Below are 20416 nucleotides of genomic sequence, written 5' to 3' on the forward strand. Positions count from 1 at the left end.
TTTCCATCTCTGAGAGTATTTTTCATGCTTTACAACCTGGAGCAGTTGTGACCTAGTTTGCAAGAGAACTGAGATGATTTTTTTTTTTTTTAATCTGGCTGAAATAGCTGGGTGGTTTTATTCTCATTTAGTTTACATGAGAAGGTTTCACTTCCTGTCACAATCCCTGGGAACAAAACACTCATCCTGGGACCCATTGTTTTACTACACTGGGAACTTCCCTTTTTAACTTCCCTTTTTTTTTATTTTGATTGAGAAGTTGGAGACTTCAGGTATTTCTTTTTAAGAAGGGGACAGCATCATCTCCAGCAAAACTAAAGGAAAATTTGCTAAGAATAAACTATACTGAGGACACTGGCAGTCTGGGGAGAAGCAAAGGAAAATGCCCAATTCTGGGGATGTGAGAATTACAAAATGCACAAGTCACTGAGGTTTTCTTGAACTAAATCAATTTAATTGATTTTTGTTTTTTCACCTGCTATGGGTTTAACAGGAAATTTTGCCCCAATTCATTAATATTTGATGCAACTGTTTGCTGAATTGAGATTTTTCTTCCATTTATTAACCAAAATTTCATTTCCATAATTCTCTTACCAGAATCTTTCCTTTCACATAAAGAACACACTTGTGTTGTATGGGATAAACAGTCTTGGGGGGGAAAAAGTATTGGGGAGCTTTTAATTGGAGGTTCAGCTCATTCCTTCCACTAATGCTCTACAAACACCTGGACAGATATTTTTCAGCAGCTGCCTCTGAGTCAGTGCATCTATGACACATTTCCCTAAGGAAATATGCTGGAACAGAAAATTTCTGCTGGAGAAGTATTTTGTGAAAAGAGGATGGAATTCCTGCCTTTTCATGGGTGCTGTGTTGTGGTGTTTTCCCTTGGCCACCAGGAAAACAAGGATGGGGTATTTTACAGTTAAATTGTAGAATAATTTGGGTAAGGGAGGGCCTCTGGAGGTCATGAGATGCTCAAAGCAGAGCCAGGTATTGAAAGCCTCTCTGAATGGCGCAAATCAACCCTGAAGAGTAGATTTTCTATTATTTAGTGGGCTTCTTTTTGCAGTTAATCCACCTGGAGATCAAGCCAGCCATCCGCAACCAGATCATCCGGGAGCTGCAGGTGCTGCACGAGTGCAACTCCCCCTACATCGTGGGCTTCTATGGAGCCTTCTACAGCGATGGGGAGATCTCCATCTGCATGGAGCACATGGTGAGTGCTCAGGAATGGCTTAATCACTGATGGGGAGATCTCCATCTGCATGGAGCACATGGTGAGTGCTCAGGAATGGGTTAATCACTGATGGGGAGATCTTCATCTGCATGGAGCACATGGTGAGTGCTCAGAAAATTGATTTACTGGGAGTTATTCACTGAATGTTCCTGTAAACCCTCAGTGCCACCAGCACTGCAGTCACCAGAGTTCTCTGCTCATCTGAAGGTTTGGATTTGCTCTTCAGATCTGAGGTTGGGATTGGTAGGAGATGTTTTATCCCCTTCTCCAGTGTCTGCCTTGCACAAATGTAGCTTCCCAATTGCTTCTCTTTTATCCTTTTGTTGTATTTCAATATATTTACCCAGTGTTGCTACTTAAGCACTTGTTCTGATTGGGGTTCAGCTTTGTTCTTTCTGTAGAATGAACCAGATCACTCTGATACTGCAGGCTCTATTTTTTCTTATTTATATGAATCCATATTTTGCCCCTTTTTCAAAATTTTAGGGAAAATGCAAACGTGAAGAGTAGTGAACAAGCCCAGAGGAATCTTACACAACTTTTTTAATGCCAAAAAAAATATTTTTAACAGTGTTTGATTTTAATACAAAGTACACATTCTTCTCGACATCTGCTTGCCTTTCTCCAGCCATATGGACTCAAACCATGAAAAGTAAATTTTCTGTAATTAAAGGACAGTCAAATTTGTTGCCTCGCTTGGTGGAGATCTTTAACAACACAAAACACAATACAGCTGAAGACCTCTTTATTTTTTCCCCTGAAAAGAACAGTTTCTTTGGAGAGAAGCTGTATTTTTTTCTGGAAAGTGCATGTGATTGTTTTAATGCTTCTCTGGTCCCTCAGAATTTTTAGAAGGAATCGATGGTTGCTTAGGAACGAGCGCTCACGATCCGGGTTTCAGGCATGTGAGAGCCGAGGGGAAGGTGTGCACCCCCCCAAAACACAAATTCCTGCTGGGAATTTGAAAGTTGAGCTCTCAAAATTGAAAGCAAGAGCGAAAAATAGCAAAGTAGGTGTTAAAAAAAAGCCACTGTCTGGGCATTGTTTGGGAATATGTTAAATATCACAGGTGTGCACAGCTGTGGCTGCTGAAGGAGCCTGTGCGTTCCAGAGGGGAGATGGTGATCCAAGAGATCACGTGGAGAAATAAAAGGCCTAAAGAGTCTCAATTAATTTGTCAGTGGGAAAATCACCAGAAGCAATCAGGGTTTGTAGGTTTCTAAGCAGGGGATAATGTATCTGACAGGGAATATTATGTCTGACAGCAAACATTTTCAGTTTAAGAGAAGGCAGGGTGAAATCTGGTGGCTCAGCCTGGTCCAAACCAACATTTTGACACATAGAATAACTGATCAATAAGTTATGAAATCAAAAGAGAGGTGGATTATTTAAATTATAGTCCTAATTTAGCATTAAGCTTAATGCAGATCATTGGTAGAAGCTTTTGGTCTCCTTTTGGATAAAAGATTGGATGAAAATCTCCATTGTGATCTTTTTTTTTTTTCAGTTGTTACCACTAAGAAATCTTATTTTTAGCAGTGGGTTACAAAACCTAAGCAGGATTATGAACAAAAAGTTGGAGGTGGAACAGGAATGGAACTTGAGTGTTTGATATTTTTAGGTACCTAAATTCAAGATCAGTGCCTAACTTTGCTTAGCAGCAGGTATTTAACAGGCAAAAGGACTGGAGGCAGCTCCTGCAAGACACTGAAGGCTGCAGCCAACACGAGGCAGCTGAGTTGTGTTCAGCCTTGTTTAGGATCAGAGCTGGTCCTCAGGGAAAGGGAAAAAAGGGTTTTTTTCTGTACAAAATTATGGTTAATATGGCAGTGTCTCAGCAGAGACAGCTGTCCAGAAATCCAGACTAATTTAACAGGAGATTTCTAGAGATATTTTTTTTTTTTCTGCTGGTGTATTTTTAATCAAGTGTGGAGTATGTGGGTGTGTTTTTAACAAAAATACATGATCAGATAAGTGATAAGTATTTATATACTTCCCTTCTCATAAGAGTTGTAGATTTTAGTCCTCAAATAATAAACCTTTGTGTTCCAGGTTTTTTTGCTTTCACTAAGTGTAAATGTTGATGAAAAGTTCCAAAGGGGAGGTTAAGGCAGGAGACAATTAATTACTCCAGTTATAATGGAGTGTTGGGAGTTATCCAGTGCTGATCCAGACAACAGGATATGGTTTTAAATTTGAAAAATAACTTTTCAATATCTTTGGTTGTATATTCTCTGGTCCAGACTTTATGCACAAGTCTATTGTTGCATCAGTTGCTAAAAATAAACAGCATTTTTCCCAGTTTTCCTTTTGAAAAGCTCTTAGCAACAGTGGGATATATTTGCCTTTGCTGGGGGTGTGTGTGCATGCAGGCAGTTTATTTAATCTAATAAACAAGGCCATGGCTTACCAGGGAACCTTCAACACATTTTCTCCCAGTTTTGGTTCCTTCTGTGCCAAACCAACCTTCCATCCTTGGGAGAGTCACCCTGGACCTGCAGAACTGACAGAGGCAACTCCTCCTGTGCAGGGAGAGGAGTGGGACAGGGGTCTGGGTTCTCTCCTGATCCTGGGCTGCCCAGAGCAGCTGTGGATGCTCCTGCATCCCTGGAAGTGCCCAAGGCCAGGCTGGATGGGGCTTGGAGCAGCCTGGGATAGGAAGAGGTGTCCCTGTCCCAGCCTTAGAGGTCCCTCCCAACCCCATCATTCTGGGATTTTCAAGCAGAAAACTCTGTCTCTTCCCTTTTGATGAGTTTTCAGCCCCATAATCGGGATCAATAAAATATTTTCTTTCTGTCTTTGGGGGAGGAGGATTATTGTGGATGGCTGTGACAAGAAAAAAAATGCATTGAACTGAAAATGACAGAAAGCTGTGAAATCATTCCTGCTTGCTTGTCACTGTTTGTGGACAGTGCTTCCTTAAGGAGATCCAAACCTTGGGAATGCTGCTCTGGAAGAGCATTGTGTGCAGTGTTTATTTGAGTGGATGTTGTAAGTGGCCAAATGTTTGTTTAAAATAAACACAAACCTGACTGATTCCTCCTGAGGAGTGATTTATTTGTTTCAGATTTGCACCACAACAATGTTAAAGCAAATGTGAAGAGCAATTTTTTTTTATTTTTTTTTTCTTTAACAAATTCAGGCTTCAATTTACAGCACTGCTTAAAATATTTTAGAGCAACTTGATTCAAGGTTGACTTTTCAAATATTTCTTGTTAGGATGGTGGCTCCTTGGATCAAGTGCTGAAAAAAGCTGGGAGAATTCCAGAGCAGATCCTGGGCAAAGTTAGCATTGCGGTGAGTGGGAATGGCACATCTGGGGCTCGGCTGGGCAGTCCAGGGAGGAGGGAAAAGGGAATATCCCCCAATTTTTCAGTGTGTTTTTTCATTTTTCAGTTTCTTTTCTGAAGCATCTTTGTACGTGGTAACTGTGGGCACTGGGATGAGTAACACATTCTGCTGTGTGTGCTTGGACTCGCTGCTTTTGGATCAGTCGATGCTTCTGGAGAAGAGCTGAATTAACACTTCCTTATTTTTCAGTATTGCCTTTTCCTCTCTGTGTGCAGAACTGCCAGGAAGGGATTGGATTTGTTTTTCTCTTTTCTAGTCTGAGCTGGAGGTACCCATTAAAACTCAGTGTTGATTGGCAGTGATTACATTTTGGGATTTCTGTTAAGCTGCATGCATTTGGAATTCTTGTGCAGACAAAGCATTCAACTCTCTCTTCTGCTTCCTAAACTAATTTCTTTTTCGTTTTTGTCTAGGTAATAAAAGGACTCACATATCTGAGAGAAAAGCATAAAATAATGCACAGAGGTGAGATAAAAGTTTGTGTTGTAACTTTCCTTGAGTATAATTTTTATTCACATTAAAATACCTCTTTTTTTCTGTGCACGGTTCTTTGTGGTTCCACACGACTTTGGTTCAAAGGGATTTTCTTGGGCAGTGTAAGGCAGACTTTTTGTTATAAATACAAATCTCCTAGCATGACTATCAGGTGTCTTCAGCTTCTGTCTTCCTGCTGCTTATCTGGGTTTATAATCTATGCTTGAGCTGCTGTTCTTGCATTTTATGTGCACACAGAACTTGTCTGTGTTTGAGACTGATTGCAATTAAAACCTCTGACCTAAATTTCATTTGACTGTTCAGTAGTCATTGCCATTAAAATTTTTAAAAGAAACATTCCTTTTTTCCCATCTGTCTTACATTCACATGCTGTTTATTGAGAGCTGTCATGCAGAACTGCATCCTCTTTTAGGTTAAAACAATTTAAAAAACATCTAAAATGGGAGTGTTGCTTTGCCTGGGTCTTTAGTTACTTTAGAATAAATATATTGGATTATTTTCTGATTTTACTTGCCTTTTTAAAAATCCAGCTCCTCCATTAATCTGTTGCATGTTCCATTAAAGAAGAATGACCCTTGGAACAGTAATAAATCCATTATTGCTGCTGTGGCTGTGATGTGAAGGTGGAGCTGGAGCAGTGGTGGTGCCCTGTGTGCAGCCCACAGCAGCTGCTGGAGCACAGGAGAAGATTCAGATTATAAAATATCTGCAGCAGACATTAATACATGTCTAAATTTACATTTATTGCCCAGACCAAAAAGAGGAATCAGCAGTCCCAGCTTGCACAAGCTGTTGTAGGATCACCTTACACATGAAAGTTGTGTTTATCACACATTCCTGGCTTGTGGGGTTTTTTTAAAACAAATATAGCTCTCTTGTGGAGCAAAGAGGTTGGAGGGAGACTCTAAACATTTCTGGTGACAGTTTCAAAGTCATTTGTCTCAGTTCAGAGCATAAGGGCTCCAGGGAAAGAGATCACCTTATTTTAGGGCATCCTGGAAGAGTTACTGCTGCTGCTTCTTGTTCTCAAGTCAGCCACAGCAGTGGGCTGTTACTATGTTGGTTGCTTGAGGGTTTTGGGGTTTTTTTTAGGTTGATCTTGCTCAGCTGAGACAGCAGTTTTTATTTATTTATTTTCAGTTTTACAATCTGTAAATCTGATAAATCCAAAATGAAACCCTCCTGATCTTGTTTGAGTGCAGCTTAACCTCACGGTGTTTGCTACTCCAGAGATTACACTGCAGGTTCATGGACCAACAAATCCCTCTTCTACAACAAAAATCCCTCTTCCACATTGTTTCCAGTTTTACTGGGTTGAGTGTGCCCTGCAGTGTAAAATTCCATGTCCACACTGTGGTTTTTATTTTTCAGCTCAGTTTCCATCCTGTGTGCTCTGACAGCAGCAGGAGTTTGTGACCCTGTGCACTTCTTGCAGAAGCTGCTCTGTGATCACATCACATCTGTGATGTCTGATAAAGAGGGAGCCAAAATGACATTTTTGGAGTTGACCATGGCCGGTTCTGGCAGCTAAAAGGAGAATCAGTCAGAACAGTGAGTGGTTTTCCCATCTCTGGACAGCCAGAGCCAAACCTGCAGCTGCTGTCCTCGATGCTCTCCATGGGTCTGTCTGTGCCACAGACTCTGTGCATTTTTTGGACAGCCCTTATGAAGGTTGGGGTGCAGGTGAAGCTGCTTCTGGCAGTTTTTCCAAACTGCCTCTTCCTTGGATCCCAGCTGAAATAAACAGTGCTGGTAAAAGCACTTTTCCTGTAACTGTGTCAGCATTATTTTATACACAGCTCTAATAATTGCAGATTTCTGTGCTTTGCTTTCTCTGCTGCACTGACAAGGTGAGAACAGCATCTCACATGGGCTGCTTGTTCTCACTGCCCATCCCTGGGGAAAATGTGTGCACTTGGTGGGCTTGTTTTCAGCAGGATTTATTGGAGTTGTGCTGTGGGGAGAGTGGGTGACTTAAAAATGGAGAGACATCCCTGTTAAACATGAGAACATAGCAACAAAGGGCCAGAAAAATCTGTTCTTAAATCTACAGGCTTGTGTGAACTCATTTGCAGGAAGGAATTTCTTCCACTGCTGTGTTTTATTACTTGTGTGGCAATATCAGCAAGTTTGGAATATTTAACCTAAAGTGCTTCCTTGCACAGCTGTGTCCTGGACTGAGGAAAACTGTTCACTTGTCATTCCAGACAGCTCAAGGAAGAAGTTTTTGGGGCTTGTTAGAGCAGGAATAGAAAATACAGTCCTTTTATTGAGGAAAATACAGTTCTTTTACAGAGGGTTTGCTCATGTGGAGCGCTGGGCTTTGTGTTCTGCTCCTCTCTGAACAGACAGCAATGAAATCACAAAACCTCTGGAAGTTAAACTGGTGGGATCCAAGGCAGGCATGGGAAAGGAAGGGGTGAGGAGCTTGACTGTGCTGGATATTTTAATAATATCTTCCCTTTTGTTAAATAAAGGTATCTGTGGTGCTGTAGGAGTTTAGTCCTCTCTGGAAAGTCTCTCCTTGCAGAGAAGCTGCTTTGTAAAGTTTTGAACCCCAGCTGGAGGCAGCAGGTACCACCCAGCAGGGAAGTGTCACTGCTCTGGTCCAGGGTTGCAGTTCCAGAGGATTCTCATGAGATCCTGCCTTGGGAAATGGGAATTGATTGGAGGATCCCAGTAATGTGCTGCAGGGCACATCTCTGGTCTGTGTCCTCACATGTCTGCTCAGTAGCTGGTACAGAGTGAATTCTGGGCTGAAGGTGTTACGGCAACATCCAGGGCCACCCTTCAGAATGAACTTGAGGGGCAGAGCAGAGAAAGGAACCTCTTCCAAAGATTACCAGGCATTCTGGAAACTTCTCTGTGTTACCAGCTCCCTTTGCAGTGTCATAAATCCATCCCCCTGGCAAAGGACTTCTCTAGAATTCTCTTCCTGGCTTGTCTGGGATGGTATATAAAATACCTTGCACTTTCTTTAAAACTGAAATGCTTACATAACACATTTTGTGCTCCTTTTGTCTGCTCCTTGCAAGTTCCAGCATACATTTTGCAGGATGCTTTGGCATTCCTGTTCCTCTGGCAATACAAATCTCTGGTTTCCAGAGAAACTGCTCAAGTGCTCAGAGGCTCTGGAGTGAAAATAGAATAGGTGCTACATTTAGAGGGGTGGAGAGGCAGCCTTCCAAACATCACACTGATCACATGGGATGCCTTGTGTGGAAAATGAAAATACTCCAGGGAGGAGAAGCTTTGTGCAGAAATCCAGTGAGGAGATGGGGTTGCTGTGCTGGTCTGAGAGCTGCAGTGTGGCTCTGCCACCTGCAAAACCACTGAGGGGAAAAGAGAGACCAGGGGGATTCTGAAACTTAAAGATGCTCACAAACAGAATTTGGTTTGGGGCACTGACAGTGGAATGGTAATGATTTTTTCTTTGCCATTTAATTATGAAGTATCAATGAACTCTGGAGATGAAAGTGAGGATTTACATCTTTGTTCTGAGTTGAATTTGTAGCTGTGCACAAATCTGGGTACCTGGGGTTTGTTCAGGCTCTGCTGTGCTTCCAGGGTGTTTTGCAAACATTGTTTTTTCCACCTTGCTTTTGCACAGAGCTTTGGGTGCAGATTCCTGTGCAGCTGGGAATCTCTAATCTCTGCTCACTGCTTCCCTGCTCCAGCTGCTTGGGCTTTGGCTTTGGTTGTTTTTCAGCTCCTGCTGGAGTTTTAAACTGCCAGGTCAGGCTCCCAGCCTGGATTCTTCCCATCCCTGTGGTGAGGTCTCAGCAGGCAAGGCTTGCCCAGAGGCAGAGCTTGCAGAAGGTCCAGCTGTGTGCCCAGCTGGCCAGAACCTGTCCCAGGGGTGGGGAATTGAAAACAGCACACACAAAATACCTGCCTGGATTTTCCATACCCAAATCAGACCAGGAAACTCTACCTGGAGAGTTTCAGTTGCCTGGAAAGGGATGTCAGGGACAAAAACATAGAGCCACAATTTCCCAAAGTAGATAATTATCCAAACTTTGTGTTACTGCTCAAAAGGGAGCTGGGGGGAAACAGCTGAAATTGTTTTATTGTCCCCTCCCCATGGATTTTGCTCAGTGAGGTATAAACCTCCTGCATGGTGATTTTTGTCACATCAGTGCCCTCTTCACAGGACATCCCAAGCAAAGGGCAGCTCCTGGGACAGATCTGTGCTTAAAAGTGAAAAACAAATGAAAATGTGACAGCCTACAGACTTCTGAGTCTGCTCTAAAGTGAAATTATAATTCTCTTCCTTCAAAACAATTTTCCAATTCCCTTTTTTCTGCAGCATTACTCTGCCAATGTGGGCTGTTGGTTGCTTATTTTGATAATGTGTTGGTAATGACCAGCTAAGCAGTGAGATACAGTGAAAAACCTCCTTACAGCTATAAAAGAAACACTGAACACTTGTTCCCTGTACCTTTGTGTTCACAAAGAGCTGTTATTAGTTGCTAAGCTACCAGTGACCCTTATTAAATTTCCATTTAGGAAAAGTGATGAATTCAAAATCATGAGGGGGCTCTGTCACAGGAAAAAAACAACCTCAAATTATTTAAAATACACATTTTCAATAATAGGAAAACTATTTTTTCAGAGCTTTAAAACAAAAAAACAACAAAAAAACCCCCAAATCAAAACCAACAAACAAACCCAAGACCACCACCCCAAAAACCCCAATAAGCCCAAACCCAGAAAGGAGGAACCCACTCCAAGGAGTGTTTGGCCACAGGATGATTTCTGCCTATGTAGCTATGAAGGAATGAGAGTGTGGCTGCTGTAATTCATTGACCTTTGTAAAATAAATATGTAGGGCCTCTTTATTGATCATTTCTAGGCAAAGTATCATCATTCAGGAGGAGTTATGCTGTTGCACACTTATTTATCTCAAAGGAGAGCATTTATCTGCAAGGAGGATGTGGATGCCCAATCCTAATATTTAATAGGGTGAAATCAAAAAGCTGGCAATCTTTTTTACATGAGTGATTTTGAATATTTCTTTTTATTTATCTGTAGTTAAATAGAATCTGTGAGATGGATCTGGGAGGGACCCAAATCTCTGATTATTCCAGAGAAGGGCCAGAACAGTGTCACAGAAGGGAAACAAAGGGAAGCATGTGAGAATTCTCACCTTGCATTGTCAGATTTCCTGTTTTATCTCCTAAATTATCTGGGTTTTTTTGTTTTCTTTTTTCCAGATGTGAAACCATCCAACATTTTGGTAAACTCTAGAGGTGAAATCAAGCTTTGTGACTTTGGTGTCAGTGGGCAGCTGATAGATTCTATGGCAAACTCCTTTGTTGGCACACGCTCCTACATGTCTGTAAGTACAGATTTAAGTGCAGATTTTACAGCTCTGGGTTTGTTAGAGTTGAGTTGTCCCAATTCTGGTGAGCAAACAAGAACCAACTGTTGCTGTTCAGCTCTTCCAGCATTCCAGGAATATTCTGATGTCATATCAGAGTGTGTGGGGGGGAAAGAACTGCTGCAGGAAAAGCCAAAAAGTTGGAATATTTATAACATTCCAGAGGAGCTGGGGCTGTGTCTACACTGCAGAACCCAGACAGTTCTTGCCTTTGGGGGCTGCACACTGTGTCTCCCAGAAAAGCCCAGTGTTTATGGTTTGTTTTCCTTGGGAAGTGTGGTTCTCTTCCCACTCCAGCATTTGCTGGGGTCGCTCTGTAGGCAAAGTGCTCCTGTGGGATTGCTCCCACATCCCAGCGTGGCTACAGCAACAGGAGGAATCCTGGGAGTGGGCAAGGAATTAATCTGGGGCTGTTTCCAGGGTGTTCTGTGCTCCTGGGGATGAGGAACACCTTGGAGCTTCTTTCCAGATGAGCTCTCTGTGTGATGTGCAAGCCCCAGCTAATGGCAATAACAGCTCTTTTATTCTCACACACCTTGTTCAGCACACAATTAACTGCTGCACTTGCTCTGGCTGTAGGATTAAAACCGTGGGCTTAGCCTTAAAGAGAAAAAAGCTTTCATGCTGCCTCTGTTCAGCAGGAGACCTGCACTGTCCTTGTGCCATTTGTGACACACCTGAAATCAGCCTGGGCTTGAAGCTCTCACATCTGGGGGCTGTTGCTAATGAGCAAAAGCAAATCCACAGCCCCAGCTCATCCTTGCTGCTGCCTTTCCCTGGCTCTTCCAGAAGGGATGGAGCCAAGTGCTGTCTGCCTTCAGCTTTCTTCAATTTGTTGTTTTTACAGACTGAGGGTTGGCTTTGCTCTCTGGCATCACAGACCAAGCCACGAGGGGGATTTTGTCTTGGTAGTGAACACTACACTGCAGTAGCTCCCTTTTATACATACAAAACCACACAGAATTATTACATACAAACATCCCTTTTTACCACATGGAGGTGTGTAAAAACAACAGAGTTTAACTTGAACAGATTTCTACATTTTAATTATATTTTTATAGCAAGTGCTCTGTTTCCTGCTCCTTCTCATCCACCCACCTTCCTTTGCCCTTATATTTTATGAAAATTGTGGGATTTGGACATTTCTATTGCTGTCCAGCAGCTGTGTGGTTTGTCCAGATGGCTTTGGAACTGACTGAGGTGGGACACTGGAGAAAACTCAAATATAATCTCAGTAAATGCTACAAAACTAATTAAACAAAGCTATCACCCCCTTATGGCAGAAGGAAGAGGCTTTATTGCATTCTCACATTCTCTGAGAGGGAGTTTCAAATTACATATGTATTTCTTCAAGATGTGCATGTAATCAGAGAAGAATCTGCACCATTTTGGTAAAATACAAACTTGATTTTTAAAAGAGTACACACAAGTGAACGTTTTATTTGAGAACTCTGAGTAAAAATGGATTTAAGGGTGAAGTAGATCAATGTATTAATAATTTCTGGAACCATATTCAGCACTGAACATAGACTGACAAAGCAAGTGCAAAAATTAAGGAAAAGGAGTTGGTGCAGCACTCATCTGCTGCTTTTGGCAGAAGCAGGAGGTGGATACACTGCTCAGAACTGAGGATCTGTGAAGCACTGGAATAGCCAGATACACTCTGATCATGATTCAGCTGACCAAAAAAATCCCCTACTCAAATATCTTTACAGTGTGTGAATCTCCTGAAGACAATACAAAACACATTTTTGGCTGAGTCTGATCTTGCCTGCAGAGCCTTGTGTAATACTTCCATTAGGTATCTGCTAAAGAAATAAAACAGCACATAAGAGGATAATTTCTGAAGAGTATCACAGTTGTTTGGGGAACTTCAGGAAATACAGAGGACAGATTTCCAGGAAAATACCAATGAAGCCACTCATTTGAGCATGCTGTACTAATAAGTTGGCCTTTCATCCTTTAGTTTATCCAGATTATTGCAGAATATATATATTTTTTTGTAATTTCTTGTTACCAACCTGCCTCTCCTCCCGTGTTTTGCAGCCTGAGAGGCTGCAGGGCACTCACTACTCGGTGCAGTCGGATATCTGGAGCATGGGGCTGTCCCTGGTGGAGATGGCCATTGGCAGGTACCCCATTCCCCCTCCTGACTCCAAGGAGCTGGAATTGATGTTTGGCTGCCCTGTGGAAGGAGATTCTCCAGTCACAGAGACCTCACCCAGGCAAAGAGCACCTGGCAGACCCATGAGCTGTGAGTTACTCTCAAACTGATTTCCAATACCCTTCCCTGCCAGCTTCAAATCTTCACCTGATCCTGGTCTGCACAGTGGGGCTTTAAACTTCTAAAAAATCAGGGTTGTACTGGGCACCAGGCTCAGCCTCACTGAGAGGAGCCCTGTGAGAGCAGAGCACCAGAGACCCTTTTGTTGGTGGTTCTTGTGAACTGCCCCATACTGAGATCCCAGTCTGTTACTCTGGTTCTCTCCAAGATGCTGATCCAAGGGCAGCAAGATGATTCCCAGTGAAGTGAATGCTTTGGATCAGACCTGGAAATGTCTCCTTGCATGAAAGCATTTCCCAGTTGCTGCTGTACCTTTTCCCTGTAAATCTGTGGGTGCCAAAAGTGCCAGGGCTCCCTAAAGCACCCCCACAGCCACAGGGGGAGAGTGACACTGATCCCACCTCTCCATTTCTTCCCAGCCTATGGATCAGACAGCAGACCCCCCATGGCAATCTTTGAACTGCTGGATTACATCGTTAATGAGGTAATTAATAAACTTAAACATCTGCACTTTACAACTGTAAACTTTTAAAGCATCCTGGAATTTGGGGGACTGTGGGGTTGGTGCTGTTTAGTCTGGTTTAGCCTTATGACTTACACAATTATCTTTCAAATAGCTAAACTCCAAGGCTGGTTAGAGATTTGTATTTTAGAATGGGTTGTTTCCAGTATTTTCACAAGTACCACTGAAACTTGTGTGACTCCACTGCTTGTATTCTTCATAAAAAAAAAAAACTAAAAAACCCCCATGCTCATGTTAGCTGTCATTTGTAGCAGCTGGATGGATTATTGAAAACTGTCCACCTCACACATTTAAAAGGCACAGTTGGTGTCTGGGTCCCTGCATTGCCTGTGCCACTGATAAATTGATAAATTGCTTCTGTAACTCATCTGCTTGCAGAATTCTCTCAGATTACAAATCTATTTTGCATATTATATAACACCCCAATCTGCCAGCACTAACTCTGGGAATAGAGCTAGCATTGAATTACTTCAGCTGCTGTGGTCCTGCTCCTGCAGCATCCCTGAGGGGGTCAGTTTGGGCTGAAAAGCTGCAGTGGTTGAGTTGGGTGAGATTATCTCATCCAACTTCTGATTTAGCACAAACTTCTTCAGCAGGAGCTGCTCCCTCCAACACAGGCTGTGCACCAGTGAGGGAGGAGTGTCTCATAACATAAAAGTATAAAAATATATGCTTAAAAGTAACTCAGTGCAAGGATGGAAACTTATCCTGATCCTGGAGCCAAGCCCTGGAGGATGAGGCAGTAACGTGCAAGTTTATGCAGTCCCCCTTCTTTATTTGTCAGAATTCTTTCTGAATTCAGAGCCTGAACAAACTCATTCCCAGGGACAGAAAATTTACATCAAAAGGATTATGGAACTAATGATGTGCAGGGCATCTTCCCTCAGCAGTGTGGAGAATGACAGGGTGCTAATTAGTGCTCTGAGCCTCCTTTAATGAGAGCTGAGGCTGTGCTCACCCCATTCAGGTGTGTGTGTGTGGAAAAACAGAATAACCAACCAACCAAAACCCACCAAAACCCACCCCATGCCAGAGAAAGTCTGATTTCTTACTGAAACACCTGAGGTCCTGCAGCAGGGAGTAACAACCCAAATCAGCCAGGGTTTTACAGCTTTGCTCAGAAGTGGGACATGTAACTGGTAGGTCCCTGGGTAGGTTGTGCATCATCATGTGTTAGTTATACTGAATGATTGCTGATTTAAAAAATTTATTTATTCATTTATTTATTTACAGCCACCTCCAAAATTGCCCAATGGTGTTTTTGGTTCTGAATTTCAAGATTTTGTTAACAAATGGTGAGTATTTTCTCTGTGTCTGAGTGGCAAAGGGACACGCTGGGCTCAGCCCTGCTTTGTCTATCAGGCACTTGGCAGTCAGAGTCCATGCTCCAGGCCAGGGTGTAAGGATTGCAATCAGCACAATCCTCTTTGGGTGTTAATTGCCTGAAGTTCATCTCACAGGCTGCATCCAGAGGAACCCCAAGGCTCGGGGAGATTCCCCTTCTCAGCACCAAATTTGTGCTGTGTGGAGCTCAGAGCAGCCCTTTCCCAGCCTGGGCAGCGAGGCACAGCACACACAGCTTCTGCAAGGCTCAGGAACATCATCCTGCAGTGGGATGCACCATCTGGAATCTTCCTTGGCAAGAATCTGGCAATTCTTCCTTGCCCATGAACCAACACCTTCATCCCAGCAGGCACTGCCCCATCTCTTCACTTTCCCTCAGTGATGCCAGCACTGAACCAGTGCTAAGGGAGGCAGCTCACTGCAGTTCAAAAGTTTGTTTATTTATCAAATATCTGTGTTTACAGCTTCCAAAGGAAGGACAGTCATGCAATAGCCCTACTTGATACTGAGCTTGGAGACACTTGGGGTAAAGAAACGTGAGGGATAAAGTGGTTTGTGTTGTTTTAGATGAAATGGGATTTGTCTCCCCACTCATCAGTCTCAGACAACTCAGGATTTCTTACCTGGAGCTGTGGAACCCACAGAAGGGAATTGCAGGCTCCCATCTCTGTCTGAGAAGCACTTGATGCTTTTATTGAGTGGTGTCATCAGAGCAACACAACCAACAGGACACAACTCAAGCCTTATTTTAGAAGATAATAGAGTGTAACTTGTGCACCACTTTGTGTTTTCCTAGTTTAATTAAAAATCCTGCTGAGAGAGCCGACCTGAAGCAGCTGATGGTAAGTGAAGGTTTTTGATTTGATGGATGCCTTTCCCAGGCAGGTTGGCAGATCAGAGCACGTGGCCTCGAGGGTGGCTGGTGGCCCTTGAGCAGCTCAGCTTGAGGAGGAACAGCTTTTCTGAGCCAGAGATCAAGGGGCTGCAGGTTTCACACCCTCCTACAACAGGGACTGTCAAGGAGATCAAAAGTCTGGTGGCTTGTAGAGTCTGCTATTTGATAATCACAATGGGCGACTTTAATTAACAAAAGAATTCTCTCTTGAGTTTATTAGTTAATAATAAAGTATTGATTGATACTTTTAGGAGGACAAAAGAACAAATCTCCACATACCATATGGACTAATTAAATACATTTTTAATCATCTGTTCTGAAACATAAAATTTGTCACTTTTTTATCAGCTTTGTCATGCAAAGTCTGTAGAACTCCAGACCAATCCTGTATTTTTTCCCTGTGTGAAATAACCATATCAGTGTCAGTGCACCCTTTTATGGTTTGAAGTGTAATGCCAGGACTTGGGTTGTTGTGCAGAAAATCAGGTTTTCCCTGCCCTTACTCTCCCGCACAGTAATGGTGCAAAATGCAGGGAGACTTTTTATTACAAAAAGCCTTTCAGTGCCCAGGCAGACTTTTTCCAGAGTATCACCTCGAGTGGCTGAGCCACATCCTTACCATCTGTGTGGTGGCAGTGCCCTGCAGCAGGCGCTGTGGCAGGATCCCTCTGGGGAGGGATCCCAGTGCCTGTTGTGCAGTTCTGTGGAAAACTCTCCACGCGTGGTTTGTAAAGTTTTACAGCTCCAAGAGGATTTATGGTTCTGGCTGCTCCTGGGGGCTGGCACACTGACCCTGTTCTCCTGTGCCCAGGTCCATGCTTTCATCAAGAGATCTGAGGCGGAGGAGGTGGATTTTGCGGGGTGGCTCTGCTCCACCATCGGCCTTAACCAGCCCAGCACCCCCACGCACGCCGCCGGCGTCTGAGCCCGGGGGCAGCTCCTGGACTGTACCTCTGGTGACAACGATGCTCTCCTGGTCCTCCTTCCTCAGCTTGTACCTGTTCAAACATGTATTTCACCTCTTAAGGAAGAATGTCTTGATAGCATGTGCCAAAACGGTTTTAAATCTCGTCCTAAACTAATTGGTATCGTACCGGGTTCCGTCGTTCACTGACCAAATGTAAGCTGTGTAAGTTCCAGTGCTTGCTGATTTTAGGTGATTATGGATATTCTTTCTTAATGAAAATATCACTGGGGCAGAGGGGTTGGCCCCTGGCTTGTTTGAACTTTATCAAGACTCTTTGTAAATCGTTGGTACTTCAATCATGCTTTCCCTGAGCTCCCCGGGCTCGGGATGCTCCGAGCCTGTCTGTGAGCATGCTTTGCTGCTGCCCAGCTGTTCCTGAAAGTTAGGCTCCAATGTTGCTGTTGTCTAGAGATCTCTCTCTTTGCAGGTGAAGAAGGCAAGAGCTCTGCATTTCTCGGAATGTACAGGGCAATATTCTAATTGTAGACTTGTTCATATTTCTATATTTATTTTTCAAACATATCATCATCCTTGGATTTAGTGATGTATGTCTTTCTAATTGATTTTTAAAAGTTAGTTCTTGGAAGTGTCCTATGGAATCAAGACAATGATCCAAGCACTTTGCTTTCTTTTAACCTAAAGAGTCATGACAACTGTGTTTAGTGTCTAAAAGTGTATGAAAATCCTTTATTGTTTTATTCTCTCAGATGTTTAGCAATGGGTTCTCTTAATAAATATATTATCAAGTAACTTCTTGAAGCTTATTTTAAAACTTGACCCAGGCTTTAATCCGGTCCCTGCACTATAAATTTCAGCTCTTTGAAAGGATGCTTTGGATGAGGAAATGCCTGAAATTCCTCCCCAGAAGGAATCCCCATCAGCGGGACAAGAACTTCCAGATGGCCAAAGGATCGGGTATCAAAGGGCTGGCACAGCCTGGGCCCAGCAGTGGCAGGAAATGACTCATTGACACATCCAGGGCTTCCTCCAGCCTGTCCTGGCTGGAATGAGACCTGAAGTGGCAGCTGGGAGGGTGAAAATGAAACTCTTCCCTGAGCTTCACCTACAGCCAGCAAGCAGAGCCACACCAGAGCCTTTTACTGTCTGCTAAAAGAAACACACAGCAAGGTTTGAGAGCTTTAACTCCCGCTTTGGGTTGTCCCCCCAGATAAATAATTTGGGCACTGCAAGCACAGTTGTGTGTAAGGACAGCAGGAAAAGAACTTTATTGCAACATGCACTAGAACTGGGCTGTTCAAATCCAAAAGCAAGGGACTCGTTCACAAAAGCAGCAGGAATTCTATCCATGAAAACTACTCTGGACCATGCTGGGCACAAATAACATTTTTCAGCAGTCAAAATTACCCTCTGGAGTTGAGATGTGCCAAGAAAGGCCAGGATGGCTCCTGAGCTCCTCCCAAACCAGCTCTTCACACACATCACTGCCAGGGCTTATTTGACCAAACATTTTTGGCTCAGACTTTTGGGGTTTTTTTTACCTGTCAGGTTTGGGAAAGCTCTGTTAAACAATCTCTTCACTCCTGTTCTGAACTCCTTCATTAAGACATCCAGGATCCTCAAAACCCAAATAATTTTTAGTCTTTACAGGATGAAGCCACATTTACATCCCAACAGTTTCCAGCAGTACAAACCAAACAAGAGCCAAATTAACACTCATTAAACAGTGGCAGGAATTCACTGCAGGCTGACCTTCAGTTCTGGCCACCCCCAGGATCCCAGACACTTTTTCAAAAGCAAAAACTGGGGAGATTTCACATGATTTTCCATTTTTACCTAAGTTCTTAAACTTCTCATGCTCTTCCTTGAGAATCACATGTGACCTTGCCTTGATTTATGAGGTTACAATGAGAGGAAAAGAAAATAACACCAATTTAAGAGTATTAGCTTATTACAAGCACCACAGATCATTTCTTACTCTGCAATTTGTGGACAAATAAAAGGCTCCTTGGCTGTTGCTCTGAAGGAGCAGAAGTAGAAAGTCCTTCTCTGGCACAGACTGACAGAACTGAAGAGCACCAGGGGGACAGAGGGACTTCCCTGCTGTGCTCAGAGTTGGGCTGACACTGGGAGGACTCTGAGAGTAACTCCAGCTTTCCATGGAACTGAGAACACAGCAGCTGAAGGCTGGACACATCTTTTCTCACCCTGTATCTTAAATTCCCAGTTCAGGCAAATGAGGTTGTAATGTAATCACTGGGGCAGCACCAGCCTCCAGGACCTGGATTTGTTTCTCACATCAGGAAGTGAGAACAGACAAGTTATTGCTTTTAGTGCACGTGTTAATTAGTCTGGTTGATCAATTACTTCTCCCTTCCACATACAAAGATGTTATAAGAGCTACATTCGGTTTGAAATGTGGAATGGATTTTGCTACATATTTGTGCAGCAGATTTTCATTCGTTCAACATCTGAGTCAAGATGTGCCCAGGCTGTGAAATTCACGTGTTCAGTGTCACTGCCCTTGACTCCAATATATCAAATAGTTCATATCCACACACAGCACAGAATGGAAATCACTTGGTGAGTTTCAGATGAATGAAGAAGAAATTCCTGAGTCTGTATTAAAAACCTCTGATTTTTTTTCTCTCAAGAATCAGATTCTTCCTCCTCCTCTTCCTCCTCCTCTTCATCATTCTGAACACTGAGGTGTAACTCAGTTTGATTGATGGCAGCCTCACTGTCCATCTGCCCAAGCATCTGTCACGAGAAAAGGGCTGATTACCAAACCCAGCACAGGCACCAAAAGCTTCTCAAATCACTGTTAGAGCTGTGCAGTCTCTAATTAAAGGTCTCAGGGCTAGAACTGCTGACTGAGAGCCCGTCACAGCAACAAGGCCCTGATCTCCATGGAAAAGCTGCACCTGGGTCAGGTATTGAATGAAAAGCTGCAGCACCTGTGCCTCCATCCCCAGCAGCGGTGCCACCCCAGTGTCACAAGCATTAAACAAAATATTTAATAAATAGTGAACTGAAGCTGCACCATGCAGGTATTTCCTAATCCCCCTGGAGACACCGTGCTGCTTTTGGGGATGGGAAAGGTGAAACCCTTAAAACCAGCAGCAAAACAGACATTTTACAGCTGATCTTTGCAGTGATGAGAAGATGAAATGAGGTGACACGAGGAGCTGCACAGGAAAACCGTGCAGAGCCCAACCCAGCCGTGGAGCCCCCTCCAACCCAGGGACCCCCTTACCTGCTGAGTGTCCTCGGCCAGGGCTGGCAGGGGCACAGGGACGTTCTCCTCGCCGGCCCTGATCAGGGACTGCAGCGCCAGCTCCTCCACCTGCAGGGAGCCGCACTGAGCACTGCCGGCATCATCAGCCCGGCCCCTCTGACACCGCTTAACGTTTCCATTCACAACTTATGGAGGTTCACCTGGCAGTCTTGGGAAAGCTTTGTTAAATCTTCTGCAATTCTGTTCTACACCGCTTTATTAGGATTTGCATGAGTGTCTAAACCCAAGCAGTCCTCAGTTCCACTACCTCAAACTATCCCTTCTCCATCCACCAGCTAAGGCAAACCACACACTCACATTTACCTCTTAGAGATGTATCCCACATACATTTATCTCTTAATGTACACCTACAGTCACAATTGCAGGTGCCGCTTACAGATGTATCCTACATACTTACATTTCTCTCTTCTTGTATGCCACATTCCTTTTAGAGATGTATCCTATGCACACTCACAATTACATTTATCTCTTAATGTATACTAAATGCATAATCATTTACCTCTTAGAGATAAATCCTACATACACTCACAATTATAGGTACCTTACAGATCCTACACACACGCTCAGTTACGTTTAACTCTTTGAGATGTACCCTGCACACAAATTACCTCTCAGAGCACCGCAGATGGATCCCCACCTCTCGCAGAGCACCCGGAACCCCGCAGCAATTCCCGGCTCTCC

The 20416-nt window shown here is 43.5% G+C and overlaps 2 protein-coding genes across 2 annotated transcripts in view; one reads left to right on the forward strand and one right to left on the reverse strand.

Annotated features, from left to right (window-relative positions):
• Nucleotides 1–17229, forward strand: part of MAP2K1 (mitogen-activated protein kinase kinase 1) — a 32379-nt gene extending 15150 nt beyond the window's left edge. The window contains exons 3-11 of the mRNA XM_015639289.3: nucleotides 1070–1216; nucleotides 4457–4534; nucleotides 5002–5053; nucleotides 10300–10424; nucleotides 12513–12720; nucleotides 13170–13234; nucleotides 14507–14568; nucleotides 15414–15459; nucleotides 16324–17229. Coding sequence (XP_015494775.1) covers nucleotides 1070–1216; nucleotides 4457–4534; nucleotides 5002–5053; nucleotides 10300–10424; nucleotides 12513–12720; nucleotides 13170–13234; nucleotides 14507–14568; nucleotides 15414–15459; nucleotides 16324–16437 — 897 coding nt within the window. The 3' untranslated portion in view covers nucleotides 16438–17229. The remainder of the gene's footprint in view (nucleotides 1–1069; nucleotides 1217–4456; nucleotides 4535–5001; nucleotides 5054–10299; nucleotides 10425–12512; nucleotides 12721–13169; nucleotides 13235–14506; nucleotides 14569–15413; nucleotides 15460–16323) is intronic.
• A 446-nt stretch (nucleotides 17230–17675) lies between these two features.
• The window catches only part of SNAPC5 (small nuclear RNA activating complex polypeptide 5), a 3036-nt gene continuing 295 nt past the window's right edge, over nucleotides 17676–20416 (reverse strand). The window contains exons 2-3 of the mRNA XM_015639290.2: nucleotides 19694–19783; nucleotides 17676–19197 (exon numbers count right to left, since the gene is read on the reverse strand). Coding sequence (XP_015494776.1) covers nucleotides 19087–19197; nucleotides 19694–19783 — 201 coding nt within the window. The 3' untranslated portion in view covers nucleotides 17676–19086. The remainder of the gene's footprint in view (nucleotides 19198–19693; nucleotides 19784–20416) is intronic.

Source organism: Parus major, chromosome 10 (genome assembly GCF_001522545.3).
Source record: "Parus major isolate Abel chromosome 10, Parus_major1.1, whole genome shotgun sequence".
NCBI lineage: Eukaryota > Metazoa > Chordata > Aves > Passeriformes > Paridae > Parus > Parus major.